Here is a 23215-nt window from a genome sequence, read left to right as displayed (position 1 = left end):
GGCTCTTCTGTCCCACTGCCTTCAAGCACCTGCCTCTGATTAATATCCTTTTCATCTCTGGGCTCTAAGAACAATGCTGGCTTCCCCACCCCTCCTCCCACCCCCATATGTTATTCTTGAGTTACAAAAAAAGTGATATACAGGACGAAGGGAGAGCTGGGCAGTGAAAGGAGGAAGAAAAATAACCCAACACCATTTCTACACCATCTTGGCTCCTTTAACATTGATTTTGGGGCCTTTCCACCCTGTCTCCACCAAAGAGATTTCTTGTAAACTGCTCCCTGTCTCTGTTGCATTAGGATTTCTGCCGGTTGAGTCCCCCAGCCAGATTCTTTTCCTCAGCAGCCTCCACTCCTGACTGGGGCAGCTGTGCTTGTCAGGAGTCAATACCCACCTATGTCTTTGTCTGCCTTAGGAGACTTTGAGTGTCTCTAAGTAACTACCAAGACTTGGCTAGTGGATTTTTCCAGCATCAGATATGGATTTGAGGCCATCTGTTACTTGTCAGTCCAAGAGAAGTTTTCAACAAGAGTTCTGGTGACTGTCATTGAGTATTTTCATAAGTTTTTTATTTGTTTGTTTGTTTTTTGACAGAGTTTCACTCTTATTTACCATACTGAGTGCAGTGGTGTGACCTCGGCTTACTGCAACCTCTGCCTCCCGGGTTCAGGTGATGCTCCTGCCTCAGCCTCCAGAGTAGCTGGGATTACAGGCATGTGCCACCACTCCCGGCTAATATTTTTTGCATTTTTAGTAGAGACAAGGTTTCTCCATGATGGTCAGTCTGGTGTCGAACTCCCAACCTCAGGTGATCCACCCACCTCAGCCTCCCAAAGTGCTGGGATTACAGGCGTGAGCCACCACGCCCAGCTCTTTTCATAGGCTTCAACTGACAAAGTCTGTCAGACAAACAAAAGCAGACCAGTTTATTGAAGAGGGCCGAGAATTCACTGGAAGTCAAATGTAGGGAGTTGAGGTTGAGAAGGCCAGAAGATAACATAGGCATACCTCAGAGATATCGTGGGTTCAGTTCCAGATCACTGTAATAAAGGGAATATTGCAATAAAGCGAATCACACAATTTTTTAGCTTCCCAGTGCATGTAAAAGTTATGTTTACACTATTTTGTAGTCTGTTAAATGTACAATAGCATTATATCTAAAAAAATACATAGCTTAATTAAAAAAATACTTTTGCTGAAAAATGCTAATGATCATGTGAACCTCCAGCACATCCTAATGTTTCTGCTAATGGAGAGTCTTCTCTCAGTGTTGATGACTGCTGACTGATCAGAGTGGTGGTTGCTGAAGGCTCAGTTGGCTATGGCAATTTCTTTACATCAGACAACAGTGTTGTTTGCTGCATTGATTGACTCTTCCTTTCATGAAAGATTTCTCTGTAGCATGTAATGCTGTTTGATTATATTTTACCCACAGTAGACCTTCTTTCATAATTGGAGTCAATCCTCTCTACCACTGCTTTATCAACTGAGTTTATGTGATATTCTAAAACTTTTGTTGTCATTTCCACAATGTTCACAACATCTTCACCAGGAGATCCCTTCTCAAGAAACTACTTTCTTTGCTCATCCTTAAGAATCATCTCCTCATCTACTGGTTTTATCATGAGCTTGTAGCAATTCAGTCACATCTTCAGGCTTCACTTCTAATTCTAGTTCTCTTGCTATTTCCGCCATATTTGCAGTGACTTCTTCCACTGAAGTCTTGAGCCCCTTAAAATCACCCATTAGTGTTAGAATCAACTTTTACAAAACTCCTATTAATGTTAATATTCTGATCCCCTTCCATGAATCATGAATATTCTTAATGATATCTAGAGCAGTGAGTCCTTTCCAGAAAGTTTTTGGTTTATTTTGCCCAGATCCATTAGAGGAATCACTATCTATGACAGCTATAGCCTTATGAAATTTATAATAATTATAATTATTAATAAAAATTGATAATTATTATCAATTAAATTATGGTATGTGAATTATCAATATTATGATTAATTATAATAAGGAGTCATTTTGACTTTCAAGACTGAAATAATAAGACTTGAAAGTTGAAATTACTCCTTGATCCATGGGCTGCTAAATGGATGTTTTGTTAGCAGGCAACATTAAACTTGTACATCTTCATCAGAGCTCTTGGTTGACCAAATGCACTGTCAATGAGCAGTAATATTTTTTAAAGCAATAATTTTTTTCTGAATAGTAGGGCTCAATAATGGACCTAAATATTTAGCAAACAATTCTGTACACAGAATAGCTTTCATTCAGATTTTGTTGTTCCATTACTAAAACACAAGTAGAGTAGATTTAGCATAATTCTTAAGGGCCCCAGGATTTTCACAATGGTAAATGAGCTTTGGCTTCAACTTAAAGTCACCAGCTGCATTAACCCCTAACAAGAGAGAGTCAGCCTGTCCTTTGAAGCTTTGAAGCCAGGCATCAACTTCTCTTTAGCTATGAAAGTCATAGATGGAATCTGTTTTTCAATATAAGGCTGTTTTGTCTACATTGAAAATCTCTTGTTTAGTGTAGCCACCTTCATGAATGATCTTAGGTAGATCTTCTGGATAACTTGCTGCAGCTTCTCTATCAGTACTTGCTACTTTACCTCGTACTTTTATGTTATGGAGATGGCTTCTTGCCTTAAAACTCAATAACCAACCTCTGCTACCTTCTAACTTTTCTTCTGCTGTTTCCTCATCTCTCTCAGCCTTCACAAAAATGAAGAAAGTTAAGATCTTGCTCTGGATTGGACTTTGGCTTAAGGGAATGTTGTGGGTAGTTTGATCTTCAATCCAGACCACTCAACCTTTCTCCATATCAGCAATTAGGCTGTTTTGCTTTCTTATCATCTGTGTGTTCGCTGGAGTAGCACTTTTAACTTCCTTCAGAGACTTTTCCCTTGCATTCACAACTTGGCTAACTGGTGCAAGAGGCCAGCTCTTGGCCTACCTCAGCTTTTGACATGCCTTCCTCACTAAGCTTAATCATTTCTAGCTTTTTATTTAAAGTGAGAGACTTATGACTCTTGCTTTCGCCTGAACACTTTGAGGTCATTGTGGGGTTGTTAATTGGTCTCATTTCAATGTTGTGTCTCTGAACAGGGAGACCCAAGGAAAGGGAGAGATACGGAGAACAGCCAGTGAGGGGAGCAGTCAGAACATACATATATCAGTTAAGTTCACTGTCTTATGTGGGCACAGTTTGTGTTACATCAAAACAATTAGAATAGTAACATCAAAGATCACAGATAATAGATATAATGATAATGAAAAGGTTGAAATATGACAAGAATTCCCAAAATGTGACACAGATGTGAGGTGAGCACATGCTATTGCAAAAATGACACCAATAGGCTTGTTCAGCGTAGGGTTACCACAAACCTTCAATTTGTAAATACATATATATATATGTATGTATTTACAAAGCACAATAAAGGAAGTGTGATAAAACAAGGTATGCCTGTACTCCTTTCTTTCCCTTCCAAGTTAAGAATGAATTAAGAGAGAGACTGAGGAGTTAGCCACATAGGGATCCAAATATCATCTTTCTCCCCAGTAAACTCTAGATAAGAGCACATGACTCATATCTGAGACCTTTTGGGTTTCTTAATATTTCCCTCGCTTCATTAACCATGTACAGGCAGAGGTGTACAGTCACAGCCATCTTCTTCAGAGGCAGGCTTACCTCTTGGCAGAAGAAGAGAGAAAAAGAAAAAGAGCCCAGAAGGGCCTGAGCTGAGCATACTCAATCCCTTGAATTACCCTAACCAGCTGGATCCCACCTCCTGCCTCCCTCTCACCCTCAGGGATTAGTGAGAAAGGCAGAGAGCAGCTGGCAGTATTGCCTCATGGGGATGTTAGGGAGGGGTCTGGAGGCTCCCTCCAACATTCCCTGATGTTTTGTTCTATTAACATATTGGAGTCGGATGCTTAGCCATGACTGCCTCCTCAAGGAAATTTATGAATGTGGACTCCCTCACTCAAAAACTAACTTCTGTTCTCTGAGATCAATTTTACCCCAGAACAATCACAAATTAATACAGAGAGGTTTTTGTTAAATTCACACCAAGGCACATCTGTCTTCTAGGCTGCACATTCATTTTATCTAAATATTAAAATATCTCAAATTTGAACATAAACCTCTCCCATCATCAAACTTCTCAGACAAAAGTAAAGTTCTGATCTAAAACCCCTTGCCCTTATAAATCACATTAAAGTAAATTAGAATTGAAATTACATTCTAAATAAGATGCCAAAGCATCTTTATCCAGTTTTAATCCTGCTTTGCTTGGGTAGACTAAGGATTCTCTCTTTTTTTTTTTTTTATGAGCATCGCAGCCTGAGTTGCCTCCCCTAGACTGGATTTGGCTCCATTAGGTCTGCCAAACTTGAATCCATTCAACCTCAATTCTCATATGTTTCACTTTAGAAATAGTCCCAAAAGGTAATAAAAGACACATTTATCACAATACCAGCCTTGATTCCATGAAATTTTATTGCACAAGCAAATCTCCAAGCCCTGGAGCAGTTATATCTGCAGAAAATTGATGTACTTGGTCAGTCCAGGGCATTAACATAGTTGGGAGAAGAAAACCATGTATCCATACTGTCTCCACTCCCTGGGGGGAGACATTTCTGCCTTTGTGTAAAGTTGCTTGTGTTGATGGTAACTCCAGGCACCAGATCCTGAGAAAATCCTGTTCTCGAGTATGAAAGGCTGATAAGAATATGAAGAAATCTTCCTCTCACCAGTATGTAGAAAAATAGAAATTCAAATAATATGCTGCCACTTGACACCCTTCAAATTACGAAAAAAATATGAAGTTGGGTACTGTGAAGTGCTGGCAAGATGGGAATAATGGAAACTTCATGTTTGGCAGGTGAGTGTAGCTGTGTTCATTGTAGAGAGCAAGTTGACATAACTCAGTGAAGCTAACATTGCATATGGGGTTTGCCCCAGAAATTTCACTCCTAGTATTTATTCCATCAAAACTTCACCAAGCAGACATATGACAGTGGTCATCCCAGCATTGTGAGTGGTAGAAAAGAGTCAGAGTTGATGTAGGTATTCACCACTTAGAGAATGAATAAGTGAAATATGGTGTTTACATGTGTTGGAATATGGTATGTCCACCAGAAACAATGGGCTATATTCACTTGTAGTTATATGATTAGCTCTCAGGAAAAAATGCAGAATAAATCAGAAAAGAGGGCAGTTTAGCACACAATACTACTTATTTTCAAGGACATTCATATATCTAAGTAAATACAGTATGGGTAGTTTGGAAGGATGTCCATTACATATGCTCAACTGAGAGCCAATGGGGAATGGGCTTGAGATGGGGAATGATGGTGTAAAATAACACAAAACAAGAGGGGTGCCCATGGATGTATGATGACCTTGTGCCATGGATTATGGTGTATAGCAATTCAATTCCATGAACCCAGGGCCAGAGAGAGAGAGAGAGATTTGTGTCTAACACCAGCTTTTAACTTAGATGGTGTAGGTGACCTTCTATGTGGCTGATTTAAGGGATTCTAAAAATTCCAGCATATGACAGAAAATCTCACTGTCACATTATTAAAGCTATGCCATTAGAGTCCATCCTTCAACAGTATGAGGGATTGAAAGGAGCATAGGCTGTGGAGTCAGACCTGGGTTCAGATCTCAGCTCTATTGTTTAATACATCTGTGACCTTGGGAAAATTATTTAGAGCCTTTGTTTCCTCATCTGCCAAGTGGGGATGATAATACAGAGTCCTTGAGGTTTTTGTATGGTATTTAATGTGCCTAGCAACATAGAGTGTACTTAATAAATATTTATTTCCTTTTCCCTTATCTATCTTTTCTTCTCTTATATTCCCTTTTATCATTAGTCTTTACCGACAGCAAATCTCTAGAAATTCTTGGGATGGAAAATGAAAATGGCCAACATCTTTTATGGGCTTTTGAGGTGCTAAGTTCTAAGTCAGAGCTGTCTAATAAAAATATAATGGAAGCAGCATGTCGCTTAAAATTTCACGGTAAACATTTAAAACGTAAAATAAAAGAGGTAAGATTAATTTTAATAGCATATTTAATCCAATATATCCAAAATATTTCAACATGTAATCAATACAAAACTGTCATGAGATAGTTTACACTTTTTGCTATCAAGTCTTTGAAATCCATTGTGTATTTTATACTCGCAGCACATCTCTGTGCAGACTAGCCACATGCAATGAGTGTTGACTGTATTGGACAGTGAAGTTCTGAGAGTTCTTTATATGTGTCAATTCTTTTTTCTTTTCTTTTCTTTTTTTTTTTTTTTTGAGACAGAGTCTCGCTCGATCGCCAGGCTGGAGTGCAAGTGGCAAGATCTCTGCTCACTGCAACCTCTGCCTCTCGGGTTCAAGTGATTCTCCTGCCTCAGCCTCCTGAGTACCTGGGACCACAGGCACGTGCCACCACACCCAGCTAATTTTTGTATTTTTAGTAGAGACGGGGTTTCTCCATGTTGGTCAGGACGGTCTCGATCTCTTGACCCCGTGATCTGACTGCCTTGGCCTCCCAAAGTGCTGGGATTACAGGTGTGAGCCACTGCGCTCGGCCGCCTCAATTCTTTTAATCCTGATTTAACTTGGGTTCTCTGGAAAACAAAGCCAGAGGTAAGTATTATTTGCAATCCCGGGGCAGTGGGAGTGAAGGAGAAGGGAAGTGAGATAGATGCTTGGCCATGTAGGATGGCTTTTCAGAAAGCTGTATCTCAGAACTTTCTAAGGGAGCAAGAATTTGTTGCCCAACATCTTCCATTTCTCTTTGGTCAAAGCTTCCCCATGGGGAGCTAATTCCCTGCCCTTCTGGTTTGTGTCACCTGGCCCCCACAGACAGCCTCTGAATAGGCCACATGTCCCATTCTATGGCTTGGATCTTTATCCAAGTGTTGGCATGAAGACAGGATCCAGAGCCTCAGTAGGTCAGTTGGGTCAAGCCCAGACTCTGGAGCTGTTGGAACCTCCCACCACTGAGAGGATAGTCAAGACAATATCAGAACTTGACGGTCAGCTAGGAGAGGCCAAGGCATCTGGCAATATCAACAGTTGCAACAATGATGGCACCTATAGGTCTCCGTAAGAGGCCGAGAGCAGAGAAGCTATAATGAGGCTTAGCGACTCTGAGGAGACACGTAAAATGTGTCCAGTTGAATTCTCACAACAACCTAATGAGTTAGGGAACTGTGACATAGTGAGATTAGCAACTTGCCTAGGGTTACACATATAGTAAGTGACAGAACGGGGATTCTAACTGAATTATCTGGCTCCAGGGTTTGTTCTCTTAACCACATGCTTACATAGGTCCTTCACCAGTTTGGCACAACCCAATAGAAATCAGATTTTTTGTTGAGAGGTTTTGTCTTGGAAACTTTTAAAGACTGAAAGGGCTTAAGAGGAGAGATACATGTTGAAGGGTTCAAGAGGAAAATCTTGGCCCATCTATCATTTTGCCAAGGGTCTGACCACTCCCTACTTGTACAGGAATTCATGAATGATCCCTGACCTGAATTGGGGGTATATACTGATCCCTTCCATAGTGCTCCAGCCTTTCAGCAGATTTTGTCAGTTCCTCAATTTTTCTGAGCTGGTGCTGAATAGCAGGGAACTTCCTCTCCTCTTGTTTGTGGGTACACAGGAGGCCATATTCAATACTTTTAGGATCTATTTGAATACTGTATTTAGATGGGTTGATGTGGTAAATTTGGGAATTGGGGAAGAGGAAGTTTCATAAGAGGCAGTAACATGCAAACTTTATTTGGGCAGTGCTCAGACAAGGTTGCACAAGAGAGAAGGTTCCTCACAGCTGGAGATTTTCCAGAGATAGTGGCACAAGGCCACCACTCAGAAAGGAAATAGGGCAAGAGACCTGAATGAGTAGGGGAAATCAGAGAGGAGGCTTACATGTCTAGGTAGTATCACTCAGCATCAAGGTGAGGTGTCTCTGGATTAGAGAGCTCTGAAGGACAGAGGAGTTTGAGGTCTTATAGCTGTCTAGCAGATGTTAGTAATAGTTTATCTTATTTCTGGCTAGCAGATGTTGGGAATAGTTTCACAGTGTATATGGAGTAGGTAGGCTCTAAATGGCTAAAAATGTGTTCATTTTGGAATATATGTAAAGCAATTTGATGCATGAACATTGGAGTTTGGCATCAGTGCACTTTGGGCTAATGGTTCTATCCTAGTGTAAGGAAGTAACCAACATGGGGGCCGTTTTTACCTAATATACCTGGGCTGTCTCTGGCCCATTTATATAACAGTTTTATGGAAACTTTCAGTTTCTCCATTCAGCTCTTCCATTGCTGTAATGGTGTATTAGGATATGAACAAAGTTTTTAGAGCAACATGAATCTAGAATTCCTGATAGAATGATATGCTTTTCAAAGCCAACCACCACTTACTGTTCCATTTTCTTCTGGTACTTTCATTTGAATCAGAATGTCAGGCAGAAATGGATCCCAAAGATAAGCTCTCCAACTCCATCACTTTGTAAATGAGAAAGCTGAAACCCAACTAGGCAAAAAGTCGTTACCAAGGTCACACAGCTCATTGTGGAAGAAGACCAGACCCAAAGTCAGGTTTCCTGAATTTTTGCCCCATTTTATTTGACCATTTCCCCTGCTTTATCACATCATTCAGCCTTATGCATAAGTTTGCTGAGTGTCTCTCTCTTCAGTTAGGGAATGCCTTAGCATTTTCATGGAAGGAAGCTTCAAAATGACCATGTCTCTTTCTACACCAAAACGGTACCTTCAGGCACATATCTGTAAAAGGAGACACCTTTGCCTATCTGTGTCAGAACATTCTGCAAATGACCACACAGAAGAAGCTCTAGACTCCTTCATTAATTTTAATCATAAAATTGGAGGATCATATCTATATGAAGGTATCTGTACTCAGAGCTTTAGGAAATCTTTGCCAAATAGTGTCCTTTGTTACATCTTGATGCACTTTCCTACAAGAACTCTTAAAAAATGTTTTAGTAAGTAACAAATGTAACTAATAGAGATTAGAAGCCCTGTGAGGAATATTCTAGCATTGGTTAATAGGTTTGCTGACTCCATCTTGGAACACATTACCCATGGATTGGAATTAACAGATAGGAAGGCTCTGTGTTAGCCTATTTGGGGGCCATTTGTGGTTTTATTATACTGTTGCCTTTATAGAGTTGTAGATGGATTATTTACACAAGATATGGACATTTGTGCTTTTTCTGGTTTTAATTTTCCAAGAAATTAGAACATCTGTAACCCAACTTCAGGCAAGAATGCTGACTCAAAGGGTGAAGAAATCAAAGTCCAGTTTCACGATTAACATGTCTCTGGTTAAATTTCAGTACTGTGAGTCCCTGTCATCATCTTTATTCTCTTCCCCTTTGGTCCTTCTCTCCTTACTACTCTTCCCATAAATAAAAGGTGAAAAAGAGAAGGACGACAGTATTACTACTGATTAAAGGGCTGCTTGAAAAAGAATACTATCAACTGAATTTGGCTATGTTCAGAATTCTTGGTCAGCTAGACAGCTTGATGTTCAAGACTGTCCACAGTCTTTTATGGTTGATAAAAGTTAAAAATGTTTTCTGGCCCTCTCTAACTCCCACCCTACAAAGAGTCATTGGCATTTTGCCTGAAAGTTCCTTGTCTTCTCTTTGTGTAGCACTTCATGTATATGTCAAAATATGATTACAGAGTTTTAATCCTTCCCACGATACCTTTGGCACTGGGGATAGAAACTAATCTTTCCCACTACTTATCAGAATTGTTTAAAATAATGAAGAATTCAGAAATCAAAGTGCTTTGGATTGGTTACAGAAGACATCATTTTGTTGAAGAGCATCGGCCTATCCTAAAAATGAGCTAGAAGTTTGCTTTAAACAATATGGTAAATCTACTTTTCACTTCCTCAAAGCCTTACCATCTCCAGGAGAAATGAGAAAGTTCGGTTCCCCACACAGGGACAATGGGATCTGGCAGTGAGTTTCCTGAGTGTGTATGGTAGTGAAGAGACTAGGTCTGTGCTGATGCATTTTTATCCCCAGTGCAAAGGCCAACAGATCATGAGAGTGGGAAGGTGGTAGAAGGAAGATGAGGACCTCAGGAAGCCATAAGAACTGTACTAGATGATGACATGAACTCCTATGGAGATCTTACTCTATTAACTGGGACTCCTGAGCTAGTAAATGAAGTGGACACTTGGTTTTCCCTATTGAGGCTCTTCCTTGTAAGTGGCAGAAAGAGAACCTACCTGAGCTATACCCAAATATATGTGCAAACTAAGTTGGGATAAAGATTATCAATTGAGGAAAAGAAGAATAAGCCAACTGAGACAATTGGTTAACCATTTAATAAAAAGAAACCAGATTAGCTCATGATCTTACAGTTATTTGTCAAAAGAATTCCACATAGATTAAATAATTTTTTTCTTTTTTTTTTTTTTTTTTTTTTTTTTTTTTTTTTTTTTTTTTTTTGAGGCAGAGTCTCACTGGAGTGCAGTGATGCAATGTCAGCCCACTGCATTCTCCGCCTCCCAGGTTCAAGCAATTCTTCTGCCTCAGCCTCCTGAGTAGCTAGAATTAAAGGGACACACCACTACGCCAGACTAATTTTTTGTGTTTTTAGTAGAGATGGGGTTTCACCATGTTGGTCAGGCTGGTCTTGAACCCATGACCTCAAGTGATCCACCCACCTCAGCCTCCCCAATTGCTGGGATTACAGACTTGAGCCACTGCACCCTGCCATAGATTAAATAATTTAATGTTAAAAATTTTGAACTAGAAAAATATTCACAAACATTTATATGATCTTTGGATGGGGAAAGATTTTCTATGTTTAAAAGCATTGGAAGGAAAAGATTAATAGATTTGACCCCTGTCAGAAACCTTGTAAGTGAAATTAAAGGCCAAAAACAAACTGAGATTGCTTAATAACTTTACTTTATTGAAAAAAACCTCTCATATGAATTGATGAGAAGCACTAAACTTTCTTGATTTCATGCCCCCCAGTTTTCCACTCGTTCTCCCAATCACACTTCACTGAAGATTTGTCTGCACGTTTTATATCCACCATCCTACCTCCTTGATGTTCACAACTTGACATCCACCCACCTTGGTTCATTGAAACCAGTCACCACTGACTTCCAAGTGGGCAAACCAGAGGTGGTGGTAGTGTTCTTGTTCTCCTCCTCCTCCTCCTCCTCCTCCTCCTCCTCCTCCTCCTCCTCCTCCTCTTCCTTCCTTCCTTCCTTTTCCTCCTTCCTTCCTCTTCCTTCTTCCCTCTTTCTTCCTACTTATTTTTTCTTTTTTCTTCTTCGTCTTGATTATCTTCGTCGTCTTTGTCTTCTTCTTCTTCTCCGTCTTCTTTTCTCTCTTTGGTTCCTTCTTCATGTTAGCTCTTCCTCTCCGTGGCTTAATTGCTTTGTCTTTCTCTATAGCCTCTCTTTCTTTGGCTTCTGAGATAACGCATTCTTGTCTCTGGATGCTCTTTGCTCCTTCTCAGTTTCCTTTCTCTGGAAGACACTGTTTTCTTGGCCAGACCCTTAAACACTTGTGTTCCTTGGATCTCAATCCTGAGTCTTTTCTTTCATTGAGCTTCTGCCTAGGTGAGCTTATTTATTTCATGGATTTAGATACCATGTATAGTCTGACAACTCCCAGATTTATATTCACAGTACAAGCCCCCTTCGGGCTGTATGTAGATTCATATCTGCAACTGCCAACTTGACATCTCCATTTGCATGGTGCCCAGGCGCATCAAATTTAAAATAGGAAAAGTTGAAGTATTTTTCTCCCTACCCTCACCTGTCTTGAGAGTGAAAAACAAATGAAAAAACTTGTTTCTCTTTCAATCTTCTCCATCTCAATGAATGGCACTGTCACTCATCACTCAAAGTAGAAACATGGTGGTCATCCTTATACCCACTTCATCCAGTCCCTCAGCAAAACCTGTCTATCTCCAAATATATTATTTCAAATCTACCTACTTCTCTCCCATCCCTCTCTGGCCCACTCCAGCATCCTCTTCAGGAGTCTCCTCTATTCTTACTCCCTTCCAGTTCTCTATACAGTAGCTTAAGACATCTCTTTAAGATGAAAATTGGATCTGGTTATTCTTCAGTGTGTTCTTATTGTGGTTTAAAGAAATCCCAAATGCCATACTATGGCCTATATCTGATTAAATCTTTCCTAACTTTCTAAACTTATCTCATGTCATTCTCTCCAGTAACCACTTTATGTTTGCCATGTTGCTCTCCTTTCAGTTTCTGAATTCTTCAAGCTCTTTACAGCTTCATGGCCTTCACACGTGCTATTCTGTTTTTTCTGCCCATAAATCTCTTACCCTCAACTCTTCTTATTCAAGTCTCCACTTTAATATAATCTCCCTAGTGAGGACTTCCATTACTATCCTGATTTTATTTTCTCTCTCTGAATCCTATTTATTTCTTTTCTAGCATGTACCACATTTTAAAGTTTTATATTTAATTTGCTAAATTATCTTCTGCACTAGAAAGTAAAACTTCAAAGGGTTGAGCAGAACTGTCATTCAGCAGTATATAGCCAATGACTAGTGCATTATAGATTGTCAACCAACATTTTTTGAATGAGGAAATTATTTGATAAGTGAATGAAAAGTTAAATAGGCTAATGAGCAGATAGTTTACTAAAAGAGAAATACAAGTGCCCTTAATACATACAAAGCCCCAAAAATAGTACCTGGTATGTACTAAGCCCTCAACATATTTAGTTATTGCTATTTTTATATTAATACTATTATTTTTAAATTAATAATATTACCCAAACTAATAGTCAAAGAGTAAGGAGATGCCAATTTCTGCTTGAACTAAATGAAACTAAATGAAAAAAATAAGATGGTCAACATTTTGATGAGATGGGCACTTTTTAAAGGTAGTTACCAAGTGATTTGACAAAACCAATTTGGATGAAAGCAAGTCAGTATAACAAGTGATCAGATGATGATTTGTTCAAGAACAAATACTGCTAGATACAGGTTGTTGAGATAATGGTATTTGTACTGTGGAAGTGGTGCTTTTAAATTTTTTTCTTAAAGTTAAGCTTTTTTCCATTTTCCAAAGGCTTTCAGGGGAGTTTATTTTTTTACCTTTTACCTTTTTTGAGCAATTTTTCCATTCTATGTTTGTGACAAGGAAAAAAATGTGCAACAATAGGAGATTCGTTGGAATATGTTAACTTTCTAACAAGTGGAGATGAGCTGGAAGATGGGGAAAAAACTATTTAGAGCACATAAAGAGTAGAAAGGCTGCCCTGTGGTGTAGGAAAAGTACCAAGACTAGGAAAAACAGTGACTAGCAATAGACATTTTTGGCAAAATTACTGTTTAACCAGATGATTATGTTGAACAATTTGCTTTTGGCCACAAAGTCTTAACCTTTAGACCTATAATTTCACTGTGAAGGAGAAAAATAGAAATGTAATCCAAGATTTATGTGCCAAGAGATTCATCAAAAGCTAACAATGACACACAAAACCCCAAAAAACACAATGTCCAACATTAGGGGAGTTGTCCAAAATGGGGGGTGCATGTCTAGGAACAAGTAGAAACACTCTTTCTTTCTCTTATAGGATATTGGGGATTGGCACTCATTAATATGGTTAGAGTAATTTGCTTAAGCAAAATATTACAGTAAGGTTGACAATTTGAGTACATTTCCTGAAAAATAACTAAATTATAAAGAGTTTTTGAAACACTTCCCCTAAAGATATGTGAAAGCATTTATTATAGGTTTGACACCTTACACTACATTGCTGCCAGTTGCTTTTAGGGAGGGTCAAGATGGTGAAAAAGCAGCAGTTATCTGTGAAAGGAGCAGTGACAAAATTCAAGATACTTCTTTGCCACACTCATACATAGTAACGTAGCATGCTGCATTCTTTTTCTTGGGGAGATATTTTAAAGCCACATAGTTTCCATGTGGAAGTGATTTCATCTCCTAATTAAAATCACATTTATGAATAAAAGCAGAGGAAGGAAGCCAGCTTGACAAGGATATCCTACCAAAAGCCAGGGTAAGTGGGAAGTCTTTGAAGGACATAAGATGAAGGTGGTTGGAATTTGAATTTGGAAGGAAGTGGTTTTATAGACCTTGTTTTGTCTTGGTTGTTTTGTGGCCATTATTGGAGTGGTGTCTGAGACTCATTATGGGTTTGGCTCTGACATATTTACAGGGAAAGAGAGACAAGGTTTACCTGAATTTGGTAGCAGCCCCATTGTAGGTTAGACAAAATTTACCCTTTACCTCTTATGAAGAATTAAATTACTTACCTTCTAGAAATATTCTCTGTATAATATTTGAACCATAATATTTTAAGCCATTAGGCTTTTGAAATATAGGCTAAAACTTTAAAGTTTCCTAAATACTTTCAACATTGAATTGTGAAATGGAAAAAAAGAAGAAAGGGGAAGAGTTTTGGATTTTAGTACCTCTGCAGTCATTGTTAATCAGAACTGAAACAGAAGAAAAGGAAAAAAAAAAAAAAAAAAACAAATTCACTGATCGAATTTGAGTACATTAGCTCTGTCCATGCTACAACAGATTTATAGGGTAGTATTTTCTTTTAGTTTCTAATGAACAAATTTGTTTGACTGTTGTGGAAATAGATACATTGATAGCTAAGTTTTAACCAAAAAAGAATGATTTAATTAAATGATCATTGTCTTTTGAGTGTCTATTAATAGTTTAATACTATACATAAAAATAAACAAAACAACACAAGAAACAATGTGCCTAACAGCAAGATTCCTTTATGGTTGAAAATCAGCAGTGTGTGTAATGGAAAGACTGAATCCAGGTTTGCTCAAGGTATATTTGAGGCTGGCATTAAAGATTCATTTAACCTTTGAGTTAAATGAACATTTGCTATTTCCATAGACTTACCATGGATGATCAAAATCAAAAAATAAAACCCACATGCTTTTAAAATTATATATATGTATATATATACATACATACACCTACACATACACTTATAGGAACATCTTCCAAATTGAGTTTTGTCTCATTATAGATTATTTTAAATAGAATAATATACATTCAGTTTTGGAGGCTTTGGGGCAGTTTATTATTCAAGACGTGTTATATTGACACCCTCAGTGATCCAATTCCCAATATGAAAAGAATACTAGAATTGGAATTCTGTTTTAGGTTAAAGATGTTGTGAAAAACATCTGCAAAATGAATTATAAGTTTCCTCTTAGACTTTTTCACGCTGTGAGAAAATGGAATATATTTTGTAGCTTTATTAAAGTCTCTCATTGGTTTCTGTTTAAAATTTTTAAGATGAATACATAAATGAATATAGAACATTCTATGTGAATGTGAGGTTGAGAAGCAAGAGACAGAAAGGAAGAAGGAAAGAGAGCCAGCCAAGATGGCAGATTCATGACTGAGGTTGAGGGCAAGAATACAGCAAGTTAACCAGAGCTTTCCCACCAACTCCCCACAGCTCTAGTTACCCTCCCTCACCCCAGCCACATTCTTACTTCTCTTTAGCTCTAGTCTGAGAAATTGGAAGGGTATTTTAAAAATTAGAGTGTGGAGGAAAATAGTTTTCTGAATCAGAATTTCAGAACCAGAAATAGACTTAAACATCAGCAACTACCCTCACAAAATTTTCAGATGAGTGAATTATCCCAGAAGAAGATAAGTGTTTCATTGGTCAGCAGAAAAAGCAATACCTCTGGCTGGGCACAGTGGCTCACACCTGTAATCCCAGCACTTTGGGAAGCCGAGGCAGGCAAATGGCTTGAGCCCAGGAGTCCAAGACCAGCCTGGGCAACATGGTGAAACCCCATCTCTGCAAAAAAATTAAAAAAAAAAAAGAGAAAGAGAAGAAAGAAAGGAAAGAAAAGAAAGAAAAAAAGAAAAGGCAATACAGCATGAAAGACTCCTGACTTCCAGTTAAGATTATTTTTATGGCCACATTCTGGGAGAGTGATAGCAAAAATTAAACCAAGAATCTCTTTGTGATGAATTTCTCCTCTGTTGGAAGGGATACTACATCTGCCACTGAGGCAGAGATTGAGAAAGATGCTTAAACCAAACAGGGATCTTTTTTAAAAAAATATTTATTTATTATACTTTAAGTTCTGGGGTACATGTGCAGATCGTGCAGGTTTGTTACATAGGTATACATGTGCCATGGTAGCGGTTTGCTGTATCCATCGCCACGTCATCTGCATTAGGTATTTCTCCTCATGCTGTCCATCCCCAATCCCCCACCCCATGCTGTTCCTCCCCTAGCCGTCCACCCCCTGAAAGACAGCAAAATATTGCCTGAACAGAGGAGTCATTTGATATGATATGAAGTTTACCCTTGATCTTTTTAGAGGTAATTTTAGAAGTCCTCATCAGACAAAATCAGTCCCTTTCCAGATGGTGCCTTATACACCTAATGATCCTAGAGAACCAGATCCTGTGTCCCTTGTGTGTTGCCCTTCTTTTATGTATATTTCAAGCTCTTCAGATTGATTGTGAATCTTTGGCCTTAGGTTGCACTTGATGTCACAGGTCTTTCTGGTTTCATTTATGTATGCGCAGGGGAATTGACTTTTCTAGTCTTTGAAGTTGTGTTAATACAGCTTGACCTTCTAAATCATGCAAAACTCTCCCAGACCATTTTAAACCCCAAAGCTTCAATAGGAGACATTCAGAGAGAGGGAAAAAAAATTCTTTTGATAGTCAACATTATTCACAATTCTTTATTTCAGAATTTAATGTATAGATATATACTTTGATCTTACCAAATTCACCTGTCCTGAAGAGAAGCATTTTGCTACATGTAAGTAAAGATACTGATGAATATCATAAATATATGTATGTAAAATCCTATGTATAGTAATACAGTTATTGACAGTATATGGAGTAGTAATATAGTTATTGACAGTATATATGTGTGTGTACATATGTACTGTCAGTATATATATTCATATATATATACACATATATACTGTCAATAACTATATTACTATACATGGAGTTTTCCATTATGAAACATCATTCAGTAAATATTTATTGAACACCTACTATTTGACAGACATAGTGAGTTGGCCCTGAAAATTTAGTGGTAACAAAGGCAGAAATGTTCATGTTCTCGTGGAGCTTGCATCATTCTCCACAAAATTATGCCTTTAGCAAGGAGAGTAAATAATTCTGGGCTCTAGATTCTCTTTTTGTCTAAAAATGTATGAATGTAATCTTTTAATTAAAATATAATATATACACCAAGAAGTACACAGATCAAGTATACAGTTCAGAGAATGTTTACCAAGAAAACACACCTGTAAAACCAGCAGCCAGGTTAAGAAACAGAACATTACCAGCTCCTAGAAGCCCCTTTAAAATACTTTTCTAGTTACTAATCTTCCTAAGGTAACTAATTTTCAGACTTCTGACACCATAAATTAATTTTTCCTTGTTTTGAACTTTGTAGAAATGGAATCAGTGTATGATCTCTCATGTCCACCTTCATTTGCTCAATAATATGCTTATGAAATTCATCTGAGTTGTTGCATGTAGTTGAGTTCATTCATTCTCCTTGTTATATAGTACTCCATTGTATATTAACATTCACTTATCCATTCTATTATTAAAGACATTTGGACTATTTCCAGTTTGGGGCTATTACCAATTCTGACACTATTAAGGTTCTTGTGCCTGTCTTTAGGTGGCTGTTAAGTATATACCTATGAGTTGGAATATTGGATCATAGCTTATGTATGTATATTAATCTGTACTGCATACCGCCAAGCACTTTCCCAAAGCGTTTATACCATGTTATAGTCCCACCAGCAGTGAATGAAAATTCCAGCTACTACATATCCTTGCCAAGTTTAAGGTTATGTGCTTTTACATTTTCATGTGCATTTTAAGTTGAAAAAGTAAACTAGAACCACTGGAGCTTTGTGATAAACAATGAGACATCATAAAGTTTATAGCAACAGTTCTAATCCCTTGAATTTTAGTCTATGCCAATGATTCAGGATGGTATTATATTGAATTAGAAACTCTGCTTAACTCTTAATGGAATCAAAGTTACTGTTTGCAATAGAAAATCCTGCCAAAGTTTGCCTTTCTTACATTTGGAGTTGTGGCTTTTTCGAGTGAGCAGTGTCATACCACTTTTGTTAGCCAGAGGGCCAAGTAAGAAAAAATTAAAAAATATGTGCAGTCCACATTTTTAAATTCAAAATGGAAATGACTTTTTTGAGACACGGGGAAGAAACATACATTTGGTTGTGAGATAACCTACCATATCAAGTGGAAGACTGGAAGTGGGAAATTTGGAGCAACTATTGGCTGGTAAAATGTTAATATCAGACCATATTTGGGAAATGGCTGTAGGGAGACAGCTGTCATCCTGAAATTAGTTTGTCAGCCACATTGTAAAGCTAGGAGGGCTAACTTCTAGACCAAGACCTTTAAGAGGGGCTGTTTTAGCAGCCCACCCTGACTTTAACGCTTCCCTAGGAGGAACTATAAATATAACGGATCTAGGCCCAGGCCTATTATGGAAGCGCCAGCTGAAAGAAAGAAGAACCTTATTCTTAGAAAAAAACACTGATGGTTTCCTTTTCCTTTTCAGTCCAAGATTTACACTCGCACACCAACCTTATATTTGGACTTCAAATTGGACCCAGGAGCAAAACATTCCCAGCCTATTCCTAAAGGTATGATGGGTTCTGTGGTTTAGTAATCATGCCAGGAAAAAAAAAAAAAAATGGCCAGGCATGGTGGGTCGCACCTGTAATCCCAGCACTTTGGGAGGCCGAGGCCGGCAGATCACCCAAGATTGGGAGTTTGAGACCAGCCTGACCAACATGGAGAAACCCTGTCTCTACTAAAAATACAAAAAATTAGCCGATACGGTGGCACACATCTGTAATGCCAGCTACTCCGAAGGCTGAAGTAGGAGAATTACTTGAACCTGGGAGGTGGTGAAGGTTGTGGTGACCCGAGATTGTACCATTGCACTCCAGCCTGGCAACAAGAGCAAAACTGCATCTAACACACACACACACACACACACACACACACACTCAAAAACCAAGGAGCTGTTTTCTCTAGAATGTGCTTGTTTCTGAAACTCAGCACAAAGTTCTATGAACTGTTTACATTTAATTATGTTTAAATTGACAGATATGGCTGGGACCTTCCAAGTTAAGAGAATCAGGAAGAAGCCGGGCACGGTGGCTCACGCCTGTAATCCCAGCACTTTGGGAAGCCGAGGCGGGCAGATCACAAGGTCAGGGGTTCGAGACCAGCCTGACCAACATGGTAAAACCTGGTCTCTACTTAAAAATACAAAAATTAGCCTGGCATGGTGGTACACACCTATAATCCCAGTTACTTGGGAGGCTGAGGCAGGAGAATTTCTTGAACCCGGGAGGTGGAGGTTGTTGCGGTGAGCCGAGAGCATGCCATTGCACTCCAGCCTGGGCAACAGAGCGAGACTCCGTCTCAAAAAAACAAAAAAAAAAAAAATCAGGAAGAATTCACAGAATGTTAAGGCCAGACCTGTGGGCCATACCCCTCAATTTACATGTGTGGAAGGCATAAAAGATTGGTCACTTGCTCAAAGCCACTCAAAGACTTACTGGATGATGTAGGGCAAGGAAAATACCCCTGTCTCTTGACTTTCCAGCTCCTATTGACTCACAGTATTCCTGAAAGCAAATTTGGACTTATGTTAGTTATAAACAAGTGCATACTTGATTGAGATACAGGTTTTGCTTGATACAAGTGTTGTTATGTAAAAGCTACCTTTAGATTGACATTTGAATACAAAGAATAATTAGAAAATTCCCAAGTATTTAAGGCCTATTTTGTTCTTTTAAAAAAAATTCTGGCTATTTTTTGATAATTTTTTTTTCCTGTAGACATGGGGTCTCACTTTGTTACCCAGGCCAAAGTGAAGTGGCATGATCATAGCTCACTGCAGCCTCAAACTCCTGTGCTTAAGTGATCCTCCTGCCTCAGCCTCACAAGTAACTGAGACTACAGGCATGTGCCACTATGCCCAGCTAATTTTAAAATTTTTTTTTGTAGCGACAGGGTTTCACCATGTTGCGTAGGTTGATTGCAGATTTCTGGCATTAAGTGATCCTGTGCCTTGGCCTCCCAAAGTATTGGGATTTCAGGCATGAGCCATTGTATCTGGTCTATTTTTAAATAATTTTATTTTTTTATTAACACATAATAGATGTACATATTTTCTGGGTACATGTGATAATTTAATACATTTGTATAATTTATAAAGATCAAGTCAGTATAATTAGGATATTTCTCACCTTAAATATTTGTCTTTCTGCTAGAAACATTTGAATTATTCTTTTCTAGCTGTTTAGAAATATACAATAGATTGTTGTAAACAATAGTTATCCTACTGATCTATCAAACAGTAGGTCTTATTTCTTCTATCAAATTGTATATTTGTACTCATTAATCAATCTCTTTTTATCCCACCCTGACCCCTACCCTTCGTGTTCTCTAATAACTATCAGTCTTCTTGAGATCTTTATGAGATCCACTTTTTAGCTCTCACATAAGAGTGAGAACACGGAATATTCATCTTTCTGTTCCTGGCTTATTTAACTTAATGTCCTCCAGTTCTCTCCATATTGCTGCAGATGACTTTCTTTTTATGGCTGAATAATATTTCATTATGTATTTATACCATATTTTCTTTATCCATTCAGCTATTGCTGGGCACTTAAGTTGATTCTATGTTTTGGCCCTTGTGAATAATGTTGCAATAAACATGGGAGTGCAGATATTTCTTTGATATATTGATTTTTTTTCCTTTTAAATATGTACCCAGCAGTTGAAGTGCTGGATTATATGGTAGTTCTATTTTTAGTTTTTTTGAGAAACCTCCATACTGCTTTCCATAATGATTGTACTAATTTACACCCCCACTGACTATATACAAAGTTTTCTCTTTCTCCACCTCCTCACCAGCATGTGTTATTCCCTTTTTGATAACAGACATTTTAACTGGGGTGAGATGAAGTCTCATTGTGGTTTTGACTTGCATTTCTCTGATGATTAGTAGTGTTGAGCATTTTTTTCACATACTTACCGTCCATTTGTATGTCTTCTTTTGATAAAAGTCTATTCCGAACTTTTGCCCATTTTTAAATTAGATTTATTTTTGCTATTGAATTATTTGAGCTCCTTAAATATTCTGATTATTCATCCCTTGTCAGATAGGTAGTTTGCAGATATTTTCTCCCATTCTCCACTTTTTTTTCTTTGAGGCAGAGTCTTAATCTGTCACCCAGGCTGGAGTACAGTGGCGTGATCTCTGCTCACTACAACTTCTGCCTCCTGGGCTCAAATGGTTCTCTTGCCTCAGCCTCCCAAGTAGCTGGGATTACGGGTGTGTGTGCCACCAAACCTGGCTAATTTTTGTATTTTTAGTAGAGACAGAGTTTTACCATGTTGGCCAGGCTGGTCTTGAACTCCTGGCCTCAAGTGATCTGCCTGCCTTGGCCTCCCAAAGTGCTGGGATTATGGGTGAGAGCCACCACACCTGGCTTCATGTTATTGATTGTTTTCTTTGCTGTGCAGAAGCTTTTCAACTTGATATAATATCATTTGTCTGTTTTTGCTTTGGTTGCTTGTGCTTTTGAGGTCTTACACAAAATATCTTTGTCCAGTCCAATGCCCTGGAGATTTTCCTCAATGTTTATTTGTAGTATTTTCATATTTTGAGGTCTTAAATTTAAGTCTTTAATTCATTTTGATTTGATTTTTGTTTATGGCAAGAGGTAGAGGTCTAATTTCATTCTTCTGCATATGAATATTCAGTTTTCCCAACACCATTTATTGAAGAGACTGTCTATTCCTTAGTGTATGTTCTTGGCACCTTTGTCAAAAATGAGTTCCATTGGTCTATGTGTCTGTTTTTATGCCAGTACCATGCTGATTTGGTTATTATACCTCTGTAGTATAATTTGAAGTCAGGTAGTATGATGCCTCAAGCTTTGTTCATTTTGCTCAGGCTTCCTTTGGCTATTTGGGGTCTTTTGTGGTTCCGTATCAGTTTTAGGATTCATTTCTGTGAATGAGATTGGCATTTTGATAGGGATTGCATTGAATCTGTAAATTGCTTTTGGTAGTATTGTCACTGTAATGATACTAATTCTTCTAATCCATGACCATGGAATATCTTTCCATTCTTTGTGTCTCCTTTTCAATTTCTTCCATCAGTGTTTTATAGTTTTCCTTGTATAGACTTTTCACTTCTTTGATTAAGTTGATTCCAAGGTATTTTGTAATCTTTCTTTGTAACCATTGTAAATAGGATTGCTTTCTTGATTTTTTTTTCACATTGTTCACCGTTGGTGTACATAAATGCTACTAGTTTTTGTATGCTCATTTCATATCCTGCAACTTTACCAAATTTGTTTATTAGGTTTAATGGTTTTTTTTTTTTGGTGGAGTCTTTAAGTTTTTCTTAGTATAAGATAATGTAATCTGTGAAGAAGACTAGTTTGACTTCTTCCTTTCCTATTTGAATGCCCTTTATTTTTTTCTCTTGCCTAGTTGCTCTGGCCAGGACTTCTTGTATTATGTTGAATGAAAGTGGTTAAAATGGGCATCTCTTCCTTGTTCCAGATCTTAGGGGAATTCAGTTTTTCAATTGAATTCTTTCATTTTTTCCCCATTCAATATGGTGATAGCTGTGGGTTTGTCATAATAAGGCCTTTATTATTTTGAGGTATGTTCATTCTATACCCTGTTTGTTAAAGGTTTTTGTCATAAAGAGATATTGAATTTTATTGAATGTTTTTTCAGCATCTATTGAAATAATCATATTTTTCATCTTGATTCTGTTAATGTGATGTGTCACATTTATTGATTGTATATGTTGAGACATCCTTGCCTCCTTGGGATGAATCACACTTGATGATGGTAAACAATCATTTTAAGGTGCCATTGAATTTAGTTTGTTAGTATTTTGTTGAGAGTTTTTGCATCTATGTTCATCGGCAATATTGGCTTGTGGTTTTCTTTTTTTGTGTGTTCTTGTCTGGTTTTGATATTAGGGCAATGCTGGCCTCATAGGATGAATTCAACAGTGAGGCCATCACATCTTGGGCTTTTTTTTTTTTTTTTTTTTTTTTTTTTTTTTT

General features: G+C 38.0%; 1 protein-coding gene across 2 annotated transcripts in view; it reads left to right on the top strand.

Moving 5' to 3' along the window:
* The window catches only part of PIR (pirin), a 120340-nt gene that overhangs the window by 60725 nt on the left and 36400 nt on the right, over positions 1–23215 (top strand). For both annotated transcript variants that reach the window (XM_017512373.2, XM_017512372.2), the window contains exon 7: positions 18661–18745. In XM_017512373.2, coding sequence (XP_017367862.1) covers positions 18661–18745 — 85 coding nt within the window. The remainder of the gene's footprint in view (positions 1–18660; positions 18746–23215) is intronic.

This window comes from Cebus imitator, unplaced genomic scaffold, assembly GCF_001604975.1.
Source record: "Cebus imitator isolate Cc_AM_T3 unplaced genomic scaffold, Cebus_imitator-1.0 Scaffold471, whole genome shotgun sequence".
Classification (NCBI taxonomy): Eukaryota; Metazoa; Chordata; class Mammalia; order Primates; family Cebidae; genus Cebus; species Cebus imitator.
The sequence above is the reverse complement of the archived record's forward strand: the minus strand, read 5'-3'. Positions and strand labels throughout refer to the sequence as shown.